The following is a 12,586-nucleotide window of genomic DNA, read 5'->3' as shown; positions in this document are numbered from 1 at the left end:
CTATTAACTGTAACAGGAAACTCTAAATAAACCATGTTTTTGTTCATAATTAGTTTGAGGTATCTGTAACAGGTACCTGAGAATTTGGGACAGGAGATACAGAATTGAATATGTCATCATCCAAGTCTACGTGTCACCATCAGAAAAGTGATGTATAACACTGAGAGAATGGATAAAACTGCTTAGGAATCACACAGAATAAAGTGGCTTTAGACAGAACTATAAGGAACATCTGCATCTGATGAGTAGGTGCAGATAAAACTACAGAAGAGAGGCTTAAAGGAGAAAGAGAACCAGGATAATGCAGCAGCATGGAAGTCAAGGGAGGAGAGGGCTTCAAGAAAAACAGGGTAGTCATTAGTACTGGATTACATACGGAACACGATAGCTTTCCCTCCTAAACCCACTTTACCTCTCTCATATGTTCCATATCTTGATTCAAGATATCACAAATTCATTCCTCCCTCTTATCTCCAACATCTAAGAAGTCACTACAACAGTTTCTAACATTTCACTTCATCACTTCTCCTCTGGACTATACTGTAACAGTGTCCCTGCCTCCAATCTTACACACCTTTAATCTCTTCCCATGCCCTTGGAAGATTTTTTTTCCAAGTGAAAAAATATATATGAATGAATATATATTTTGAAATGGTAGCTTTAAGCTAAATAAAGTTTAAGAAATTTTTGTTTTCAAAGAATGGAGTAACTTAAAGATGTTTGAAGGCTGAAGAACAGTATTAAAAAAATTAAAAATATAAGAAAAAGCATCTGGAATAATAGTGACAGGGATGAAATCATCAGTTCTGAAAGGATTACTCTCATTACGTCTTCTGTAAAGTGATAAAAGAATAAAAGATAAAGATACAAAAATAGTTAAGATAGAAGAGAAAGCACTGTAAATCCTTTCTGCTTGATGTACACATGCATGTGTGCACACACATATGTTCACCCCAGCAAAATGGTTTATACATTGGTTAGGCACTTCATAAATGTTTGTTAAATTGCTAAACCCAGGGATTAAACAACTTTTCTTCATTTATGATTGATCTGCAGTTTGGTTGAAAAACACAAAGGAATTACTTCACTCTCCAGTAAGAGTAATGACTGCTTTAGTGTTATTTACAGCTGTCAAAGAATTTTACGGGTGAAGAAACGCTTTAGACATTTAGTCTAAGTATTCTGTCTAGAGATCAATGAACAGAGGAATTCAGAGATGTTAAGTAATCTGGCTAACATTACATAACCAGTTAGTGGCAAAGCCTCATGATCACAACTGAAGTTTTCTACTCTCCAGACCAATGTTTGTTGATCCTTTTTTTGCTCTTTTTAAAGTTCAGTGGTCACATGTGACAAATCTAATATTTTATTCTGAAAGTAAAGCCATCTGTCAGTTAACAGGCATAAAAGACTTCTGTTTCTTTTAGAACTCTGGAGTTCTAAATAAATTTGCCTAAATATATAAATGAATTTGTTCTAAATATATAAATGAATTATATATTCCTTTTTGTGCGTGCATGCTAAGTCATTTGTGTCTGACTCTTTGCAACCCCATGGACTGTAGCCTGCTAGGCTCTCCTGTCCATGGGATTCTCCAGGCATGAATACTGGAGTGGGTGACCATTTCGTTCTCCAGGGGATTTTCCCGACCCAGAGATCAAACCAGCATCTCTTACATCTCCTGCACTGGCAGGCGGGTTCTTTACCACTAGTGCCACCTGGGAATTTTAAATTTCAGTTATCTACATATTTTTCTCTATAAGTAATTATATAATTAAAAATTCATATTATTAGACTGCATGACCATGTATTAGAAAGATATACCAACTATAGGGTGTTGACTTAAAAAAACATGCAATAGGAAAGTTGTGAGTTAAGTTTTATGGGAGACAGCACCTCAGGTAGCTCTGAGAAACTGTTCCAAAAATGCAGGGGGGAAGGTCAGTATATATGTGATTTTGGTAAAGGAGGAATATATGCAATCAAACACATATTCTTCCAGAAGGTTTCTGCTAGTCACGAGAAACAGTCAACACTATGAATGATTTTAGTGCTTTTAAAGACATGAGGAGATACAAGAATTGTGCTCATAAAATTGGCACTGGAAAATACCTAGCTATCTGAAGACCTGCCCTGCCAGTCTTCCCAACAACCCTCCCGCCACCCTCCCGCCCCGACTCCCCGAGCACAGAATGCCTCATTTCTGCTCTTCACCCTGAACTCCTTTCAGGGGGCTGCTGAAGGTTAGCAGCTGCAGCAGCACATGATTTAATCTTCATGGAGGTAGATGGCAAGTGCCAATGTGTGGTTGACAAGGGCATAAATTCTAGTTAGGTGATAATTGAATTTTGAGATTCTAATATACTTAGTGGATCATACTCAACAAAACCCAGGACATGAAATAGAAGAGTTTATTTTTCCTATCACAGCAACTCTACATATTTAACATTGATTATACATAATAATGGTGGTAGATATGGAACTCAAATTCCAGGTGGGGGTGACTCCAAAGACCATGTTCTTATGGGTTTTGAGTGTATCTTATAATTTTATTATACAGTTTGTAAATGTTTAAGTTAAAAAAGAAAAACTTCAGAAGTCAGAGAAATAGATTGAATAAGTATGTCTGCATCATTCCAGCTTGTAACCCGTATGTTAAGTTCCTATGATAAAAGAAACAGTATCAAGAAGAGATAACACAGAACACTAGACATGGACATATATTCAACTGGAAATGAGTATTCGGAGACTTGTATCATGCTCCATTTAACACTGCAAATAAGCTGTTATTCAGCTATAAGCTGTGTCCTTTCCAATAGGCCAATGTCAATGTCTCTCTGCTACTTTTTATTCTTTAAACTACTGCTAAGACAGATCTATTCTGATGCTCAAAAACCCTGAAAAGCTTTCCACTATCCCATCAAATCTAAGTTCTCTTCCTACTTTCCCATAGCCCCCATGCCCTGCATCTTGTATATTCCAGCTGAACTGGTTTGCTTACCTTGCTCCAAACTAACTGCATTACATGCACACCTTGTGCTTCTGTCATCCACTTCAGCTGACACCCCAGCTTTCCGTCCATGGAATCATCACTGATATACTTTCAGCTATTTTTCTTATACAACTAGTTGGTCACAAATGTTTAATTTTAAATACTAGATATTTCCCAGATCTGTCTCTATTTTTGGATGTACTATGGGTTATATCCCTTCACACCTTTGTTTATGCTGTTTCTTTTAACAACAGAGCATTTCTTCCTTCCTCTACTTGGCAATATCCAATTTACAGAGATTAAGTACAAATGTCATTCATTTATAAACCTTTATAGGCAAAATTAAACCTCCTTCTTGTGCCTATATATTATTCCATATAATAGCCCCAGTAATGCTGTGTTATGTATTTTGAGTCTTGTCCATTCCTTTCTTAGTAGAATCTAGAAACCAGCAGGGTCCAACACACTGCAAGGGTTCAAACAAAGACTCACTGCAAAGATTAATTAGGATTTCATTTGATCCCTAACGTCATGCTTCAAACGATGCTTGAAAAAAAATGGAGATAAACAATGAAAATTGCATCTGTCTTTCCTTACCTTAAATTTTAAGGCAGGTGTTTGTGTCATAGATGATGCTTTCAATCCATGTAGCCGCTCTTCAATTTCTCGCAGCCTAGGGACGAGTATGAGATTACGTACACATTCATATTCATAATTTCAGAAGCATTAGATGCTCGCTAGTTTACTAAGCATAAAGAAATCATCCAATCCCTCAAATTAATCCTTGACAGTATTTAATAAATGAACTTGCTGTAGTACAGAAAGTCTATAAAGTTTATGAAATAATCAGTAAAAGTACCCTATTCTTCCAATACATGCTGTTAATAGGTATTTGTGGGGGATCTTTAGTAAAATGTGAGGCATATACAAGCATATATACACTTTAAAAAAACCACACCGAATGTTCATACCAATACCCTTTTCTATGTCTTTCCTTTTTCTACAATTAATAATGAATCTTAGCAATCTTTTCACTTCACTGCCTCCTAACCTACTTCAGTCTTTATAACAACTGTTTAATTGCCCATCATATAGATAAACCCAGTTTAGCCTTTCTCTGTTGATGAACACTTGGGTTATTTCAACTTTTGCCTAATACAATGTTCTGTATGTACTTACATTTAATAAACAACGGAACAAACTTAAAAAGGTTCAGTTCATTTTCTAAACCTTTTAAAAACATTTTACTTGAATTTGTCTAAAATACAGCGTTACAAAAACAAAAAACACAGTGCTAAAGTTTGCAACATGACATTTTCTTTCAAAACTATTAACTATTTTGATACTATAAAACTTATGTATTTTCCCTATGGTACTTATTAATAAAATTCTAATGAAATCCTTAGACAATTTCTGTACGACTAAAAAAAATTCAATGCTTCCTGAGTAAACGTTAAGTTAACTAAATTGGCCGTTTTATATAATGCTATCAGAATGAGTGACTTTTCACAGATCTATTAAAGTCAGTTGAATGACCATCAAGAGAACAAGAGCATGTAATTAGAGATGAAGACAGGAATGTAGCAAAGAATTAAAAGACAGCATCAGGCATATCCGGGATTAACAGAATCAGGCGCTTCTTAATGGATACTTATAATCTCGAGTGCGTCTGATACAATAGTATATATATTTACTATTTTTTTAAGAAAACATTCTAACACATTAACAGTTCTCACATGAGATTATGCATGATTTTTACACTCTTCTCTCTACTTGATTTACATTTTATATTTTGTTCAATTAACCTATCTACCAGTTGTATCAGAAGAAAAAAAATAGATAATATATCCAACTAAAAAAGATAGTATCAGAAAGGTTGTAAATGATTACATAATTATAAAATCTGTCTAAAACATATTTGCCAAGAAAAAAGGGCTTTAAAATTATTTTCAGAACACTAACAAAGGTGGAGGTCCATATGATTCTACAGTGACTCAGCATGGAATAGGTTTTAGATTTCATTTCTAATTAACTGTGAAGAAAAAAAGAGAAGCCAAAAGAGGAAGATGGTAATTTTATGCTATAGGAAAACACATGTAATTAGTATCAAAATTAATAGTCTCTTGCTTGATTAGGCATATTATTCAATAATCTTTGAATATTCTATTCTGTACCCTAAACAATGTATTTTTTCTTTATTATGAAAAATCTGAAGTTTTCTACTAAGAAGTCCAGTGATTCCATGAAGACATTTTAATATCTTTTAAGAGATTAGGCTATTTTACCGTCGTTTTGTTATATAGAGTTCATCAAGAAGATGACGTTCTTCGTAGCTCATCCATCGTTCATCAGGCAACTCTTCTTCCTTCTGCAGTAACTGTTCATAGAGTCGAACTGGATTCCAGCCAGTCATTATGTCATAAGTGATCACACATCCCAAGGAATGTGACACTATTGAGACTTTACCCCCTTTTTCCTCAAAGTTTGGATTCCGGGAACAGAAAAGGGAATATAATCGATTGAGCTCTTGCTGAAGGCCTTTAACTAGCTGTTTGAAATAAGAAAACATCAAATTAGAATAATCACTTCTATAAAGGTTATCTCTTAAACTCAAATACGCTAAGAAAGAAAAATATATTACTAGCCAGATATATCGAGGTTATTAAAATTAACTCAGCTGCTTCAGAAACCTACAGGAAATGACATAAAGTCAAAGTGAGTAGCTCAGTCATGTCCGACTCTTTGCGACCCCATGGACTATACAGTCCATGGAATTCTCCAGGCCAGAATACTGGAGTGCGTAGCCTTTCCCTTCTCCAGGGGATCTTCCCAATGTAAAGGCATACATAATATTATAATCCATAGCAACACTGAAGAATAAAGACAGATGTTATCCACACAGATCCTTTCACAGTCCTCAAATCAACTACTTAAACCAACAGTTTCATGCATTAAAAAAAAAAGTTCCATGCAGATTCTAGTAAGATTTCCAAAAAGCCTCTGGATATTTTTTCTTCATTGTAATGGACTCATATGCTATTCTAAAGTCTTGTACCTTGTACTTTTTAAGCCACAGTAAGTTTAGGAAAAGAATATCTGAGTTTATGATAACAGGGTTACTAACATATTGTATATGCAACATATTATATACATTATTACTTTCTGCATTTAGATAAGAGTAATGTAATGAAAGGTCACTGTATGACTAAGGAAAATGGTTATGTTGATGTACTTGATATTCCAAAATTCCCATTATGTGGTAATACAAAGTATTTTTAAATACTTTTAAAAAGTTCTATTTGAAAAAAGTAGGAATTTTTTAAGGTTTAGAAGTTAATAATGTGGGAAGTATCTTAGCCATTTTTCTTTATAAAACTGATTTCTTTGGAAATTTAGCTTTAATAAACATTACTGAAGTATTCTTATGAAGTGAGAAGAACAAGGTTCTTTTGTTACTCAAATTCATTCATACAGGGCCCTGACCAGATTTTTAAGGTAGTCCTCTCCTCTTCCTATCACTGCTTACTACTATTTGGTTATAAACTTCCTGATACTCAATTTCCCATTTCAGTTCTTTTTAATACATCAGACATACAAACATTAATTATTAATTTCTTCCATATCTTGTTATTTTGTTTCAAGAGACAAGTTGCCTCCATTTGGTTCACTGAACATTTAGCAGAATCAAACTGGAAATTATTTGAACATTCATGCTTGGCTGGGTTGGCAGTGACATGAATGAAGGTGCAATATTCTCGTTGCTAACCTCACAGACCTCTACTGTACAATACTGAGGTCCTTGTTAAAGCTACTGAAACTATGTACATGGTCTGGAGGGCTTGTTAAATATAGACTGCTAGGCTCCATCCTAGAGTTTCCTAGAGTTTCAGATTCAGCAGTTCTGGGGTCCACACATTAGTGGTAAATGCATATAAAAATATCCCAAGATATGGGCTGTAGGTAATTCTAGTCAATAGAATTTAAAAAGTAAGCAGTATGATGTGAAATTACATGCTTTGTTCAAAGGGAGCTATAATGTAATGCTTTGGACTTGGCTTTGATAAGAATATGAACCAACCCTTAAAACTTTGTAATGTTCCTAATTTATAATCTACATGAAGGGAGGTATTGAAAAAGCTAATTTTTCAATAAAATACGCTTCTTCAAAAGCAACATAATAGTGTTTACTTTTGAAGGGCTCAATTTTAAAACTCCTACCATGAAGTCTAGAAACACTAAAAGATGAATACCTAGGTACTTTGGCAAAAGATAACCCAATCTTTGTATTTTTAAAATACCACCCCCATTAAAATTAAACAGTAAAAAATGGAAAAGATCTACCAGTTCCTCTACCAGTGATTAAGCTATTTCATATTTAAAAAATTTAAAGCATCACTCTTCATACCAATAACTTCCTTAATCTAGTAATCATAAAAAGTAAATATCCAACAAAGAGAAAGTCTTATTCAACACTAAAGTATTTCACCATGGACTGAAACAGAGAATGTATAGTTTCTGAAGAGCTGACGTTTTCATCTGTTTTAATAATCTTCTATGTGACTAGAAATAATCTCTGTGTTTCCTTATTAGAACATACCCAGATATAGTAGAACTTCAAATCTCTGTCTGCGGCTTACACATACAGAAACATTTGTGGTCAATACATTACAATTTTGAAAGACAACTTTCAGTGCAAAACAGTCTGCACTACCTCTTAAGGTCTTTATAAATCATCCACTCAGCAGCAAAAGAAGAAATTCACCTTGATGTTATATCCAAAAAGTCTACTCTAATTAGGGTTTGTTTTTCCCCTTCTCCTTTCTGATCCATTTATATTCCTCCAGCAAGGATCCTTTTGTGACCAACTATATTCATTTGGGATATCTGAACCAAGATTAATGATATACCCTATTATCTTAATTTTATTAACTCTACAATATTATCTAATCAATTCAGCTAGCCTCTCACACAGAGAAAGCATTAGATGGCTCCTCAAAAGTTTAAAAGTTTCTAATTTTCATAACCATTGCTCAAAAATTAAAATTTATCAAGTCAACCAAAAAGGAAAAAAATCCAGCAGTTTCAAGAGAGATTCTTTACACCTAAAATATAGCTGAAGAACATAATTAGTCATTTGTCCTTCTCTCTCCTTCAGGAAATTTTAATGAGAAAAAATAATTTAGAGTTTTAGTCATATACATCAATTAAACAATTTTCAAATAGCAATGGCATGATAGGACCATGACAATTCTTTTAGTTCTTCATTTTTAAAAAGCCATTGAAAAGACAGTTCTGTTGCACATGAGAGGTAACAGTTTTCTCTGGAGTTTTCATGTTACTTTATTTAGGGTTGAAGAAAAGAGCCAAAGGCTCTCTAATTATGTCTTGATAGATTGTAGTTCCTTTAAAAACAAAAACTGGTCCTCAGAAAGTATGACCTGAGAAGTACTGTTCAGTATATAAAATTTTCCCTGAAGCACAACTTTTTAGTGCACAATCACTAATTAGGGTCCTCCCATGAGCATTGACAGAGAAGGCAATGGCAAGCCACTCCAGTACTCTTGCCTAGAAAATCCCATGAGTGGAGGAGCCTGATAGGCTGCAGTCCGTGGGGTTGCTAAGGGTTGGACATGACTGAGCGACTTCACTTTCACACATTGGAGAAGGAAATGGCAACCCACTCCAGTGTTCTTGCCTGGAGAATCCCAGGGACAGGGGAGCCTGGTGGGCTTCCGTCTATGGGGTCACACAGAGTCGGACACGACTGAAGTGACTTAGCAGCAGCAGCAGCAGCATGAGCATTGAAGAAATCTGAGTGAAAAGTGGCCTCAGAGATGATTTAATTCTAACTCCTGTGAAGATAAAAGTCCCTTCAGTAACACCCGTGTAAAGCTTAGCATCTACCTCAGTGAGTACCTTTATCCAGAAATGGTCACTTCTATTTAAAAAAAATTTTTTTCCCCCAGTTTTATCAAGATATAATTGAGATATACATTGTGTAAGTTTCAGGTGTACAATGTAATGATTTGATATAGATATATACTGTGAAATGATTACACAGTAAGTTTAGTTAAAATCCATCAGCTTACATTATCTACAATTTTTTTTCCTTGTAACACTTCTGTATTTTAAGGCAGCTTTAGTTATTATACAGTTCTTCACTGAATAATCAAACATGTTCCTTTCCGTATTTTCAATTCACGATCCTTATTTTACTTTCTAGAATTAACAGAGTAAATCTATTCCTTTTTTAAAATGGTAGCCCTTGAAATACATAAAGACAGATATATACTTAATTACAACTTGAAAATCTAAGTACAAAGAATTGTACTAGAGACTATATTATAATATCTTTGATCCTCACGACAATCTTTGTGTACTAAGTTGCTTCAGTTGTGTCTGACTCTTTCTGACCCTATGGACTGTAGCCCACCAGGCTCCTCTGTCCATGGGATGCTCCAGGCAAGAATACTGGAGTGGGTTGTCATGCCCTCCTCCAGGGTATCTTCCTGATCCAGGGATCAAAACCGTGTCTCCTGCATTGCAGGCGAATTCTTTACTGCTGAGCCATGGGGGAAGCCCCATGATAATTTTTATCAATTGTGTAGTTTATGTCTATTTTAAGTGAGGAAGCTGAGAAATTGAGAAATTTTATTTAAGCTAGTTAAGTGGCAGATTTAAAAACTGCATCTATTTGACTACAAAGGCTGAGAGGAAGAGGAAAAAGGCTCTTATGCCTATCAAATAAACCGTTTATTCATCAGACGGGCCTTAATCCTACAGAATCGCTGCTGGCTGTTATTTGTCATTACTTCCCTTAGGAAATATACACTATTGAAAAATAATTCAGCCTAGATATTGCCTAACACCAAGGAGTGAAAGTCGCTCAGTTGTGTCTCTTTGAGATCCCATGGACCAAACAGTTCATGTAATTCTCCAGGCCAGAATACTGGAGTGGGTAGCCTTTCCCTTCTCCAGGGGAGCTTCCCGAACCAGGGATTGAACCCAGGTCTCCCGCATTGCAGGCGGATTTTTTACCAACTGAGCTATCAGGGAAGCCCTGCCTAACACCAGCCTTGTGTTAGATGAACTTTGATTTGCAGAATCAGCTTTCCTTTTTAAAGAATAAGAACAATTTTTGCCCACTTCTCACTAAGTCTTTTTTATCTTCTTTCATTCTTCACAATGACTTAAGCGATGTTTGCCAAACTTTTCTGATGGTATCACTGGCGGAACTGTCAACAACACAAATTCCCAGGCTCTATCTCAGACCCACTGAGTCAGGATCTCCAGAGAAGGAACCTGCGGAAGTATTTTTTTAGTTTCTTTTTTGTAACTTTTCATTTGGGAGTAATTTCAAATTTATAAAACGTTGCAAAATAAAAAACTGTACAAAGATCTTTCACAGGCTTTATCCAAGATTCACCTAATATGAACATTTTTCTATTTGCCTTATCATTTGTTCTGTTTCTATTAACACACACAGAACTTTTTTGTGACCTATTAAAGGATATGTTACGTATTTCATGGTCTTTTACTCCTAAATACTCCAGTGTATATGTCATAACAAGCACAGTGCTGTTATCAAGTTCATAATTCACATTCATATATTTCATCTAATCTAGTCCCATTCAGATTTTGTCAGTTGATCTAATAATATCCTTTGTAGCGTTTTCTCTGATCCAGTACAGTATATAGTTTAGTATGAGAAGTTAAAATTAACTATCATATCTCTCTAATCTTCTCTCTCTGAAACATTTTCCACAGCCATTCTTTTCCTTATTATATTAACATTTAAAAATAATACAGCCTCAATTCCTACTTTTAAATTACAACATCCTCATTTTACATTCATGTGACGTTTCCTCCTAATTGGAATGCTGCATAAATTAAGCTGTGTTCGCCTCTGGATGTCCCTTAGAAACAACCTATAAAGGTGTTGTGATTTTTCCACTGTATACCTTCATTTTTTTTAAAAGCCATTCTGTTTTTTTCTTTAATTATGGTTTTATTCTAATGAGAGTCAACCAAGATTTTAACCCAGGGAGTGACATGATTAAGTTCGTGTTGTTTAAAGATCTTTTGTTTTCCCTTGGTTGTGCAGCATGCGAGATCTTAAGTTCCCCAACCAGGGATTAAACCCACGTCCCTTGCAGTGGAAACATGGAGTCTTAACCACAAAACTGCCAGGGAAGTCCTTCATTATTTTTAAACTAAAAGCAGTCGAGAGGATACACTTTAAGACTATGCAAATATTCTGTTCCGCATCAAACAACTACCCTCATTTTAGCATTCACTGATGACTCTGCCTGATCCTATCATGATGGCTGCAAAATAAGACCTTTCCAACTCCAGCTTTCCTTCCACACTTACTAGTAACCCCTGGGCATTCTACTGTAAGCAAAGGACCTCTCTTCTCCCCAATTTGTTTATCTACTTATAAGCGATAAGAACTTACAAATTTTTCAATGATTTAAAATTCTTAAGTACATTAACCTTATTATAATTCTATAAAATATACTAATAATTCCTTACAATAAGTAATAGCTGTTTAGTTGCTAAGTCGTGTCTAACACTTCGTGACCCCATGGACTGTATAGCCTACCAGGCTCCTCTGTCCATGGGGTTCTCCAGGCAAGAAAACTGGAGGGGTTGCCATTTCCTTCTCCAGGGAATCTTCCCAATCCAGGGATTGACTCCAAGTCTCCTGCATTGCGGGTGGATTCTTTACCACTGAACCACCTGGGAAGCCTACAATAAGTAATAATATTTACTTAATTATTTTGGTGTTCAAATTCTTCCAGATTTGGTCAGTGGGATCTGCTTCTTTAAGTCATTCTGTGTCCACGCGTCTTGCCACATCATTCTTTTGAGTAGTTTTCCACCTTCTGTCAAAACAAGTTCTTCCAGTTTTGACTTGAACCTCTCCTGCCCTAGTCCTGGAAGCCATGAACTCTACTTTTTCTTAGTGGGGAGTAACAGTACTAGGCAAAGATCTGGGTGCTAGGTGTGTTCATTAAGTTGGGGTGTCTGCTTCTTGGTCCTTTCAGTGGACAGAGGTAGGAAATACATGCATAAACATATACATATGTTTAAATATGTATGCTTAAATATATAGATGTTATCTACATACACCCACTTGTTTTCAAAACATAAATTCACATTAATATCATCAACTCCAATGCCCCCCATGGGGGTATTTTTAACAGGCACCACAAGTGATTGTTCTAACTAGGTATGTTTCGGAAACACAGCTGAAGATTGCTGATGAATCTCAGACACAAGTTCTCAGTGCTTTTCCATTAAATTCAACTGGATCAAAAAACCAACTAATTTAAAGCCCTGGGTGTTCTCCTTCCATTTCACTTCCATTAGCTATCAGTTCCCTTCTCCTATAGAATATCTGTTTTACTCAATTCCATTCTGAGGAGAATATCTTTGAAGATACAAAAGCAAAATAAAAAGTGATCACTTTCTCAGTCATCATTCGCTAATGGCCAGAAGTCTGAATGTGAGTTTTCCCTTTCTAGTTTTCCTGGATATTAATGCCAACTTTTAAAAAGCACACACTACTTTTGGAGGACATGACTCAGA

General features: G+C 35.4%; 1 protein-coding gene across 4 annotated transcripts in view; it reads right to left on the bottom strand.

The window, feature by feature from the left end:
* DDHD1 (DDHD domain containing 1) overlaps nucleotides 1–12,586 on the bottom strand; it is an 82,550-nt gene that overhangs the window by 16,472 nt on the left and 53,492 nt on the right. For all 4 annotated transcript variants that reach the window (XM_055436944.2, XM_055436945.2, XM_055436946.2 and 1 more), the window contains 2 exons: nucleotides 5,278–5,540; nucleotides 3,590–3,665 (listed from right to left, as the gene is read on the bottom strand). In XM_055436944.2, coding sequence (XP_055292919.2) covers nucleotides 3,590–3,665; nucleotides 5,278–5,540 — 339 coding nt within the window. The remainder of the gene's footprint in view (nucleotides 1–3,589; nucleotides 3,666–5,277; nucleotides 5,541–12,586) is intronic.

This window comes from Moschus berezovskii, chromosome 9, assembly GCF_049115385.1.
Source record: "Moschus berezovskii isolate FMDL1 chromosome 9, NW_MosBer_1.0, whole genome shotgun sequence".
In the NCBI taxonomy this organism is placed as follows: domain Eukaryota; kingdom Metazoa; phylum Chordata; class Mammalia; order Artiodactyla; family Moschidae; genus Moschus; species Moschus berezovskii.
The sequence above is the reverse complement of the archived record's forward strand: the minus strand, read 5'-3'. Positions and strand labels throughout refer to the sequence as shown.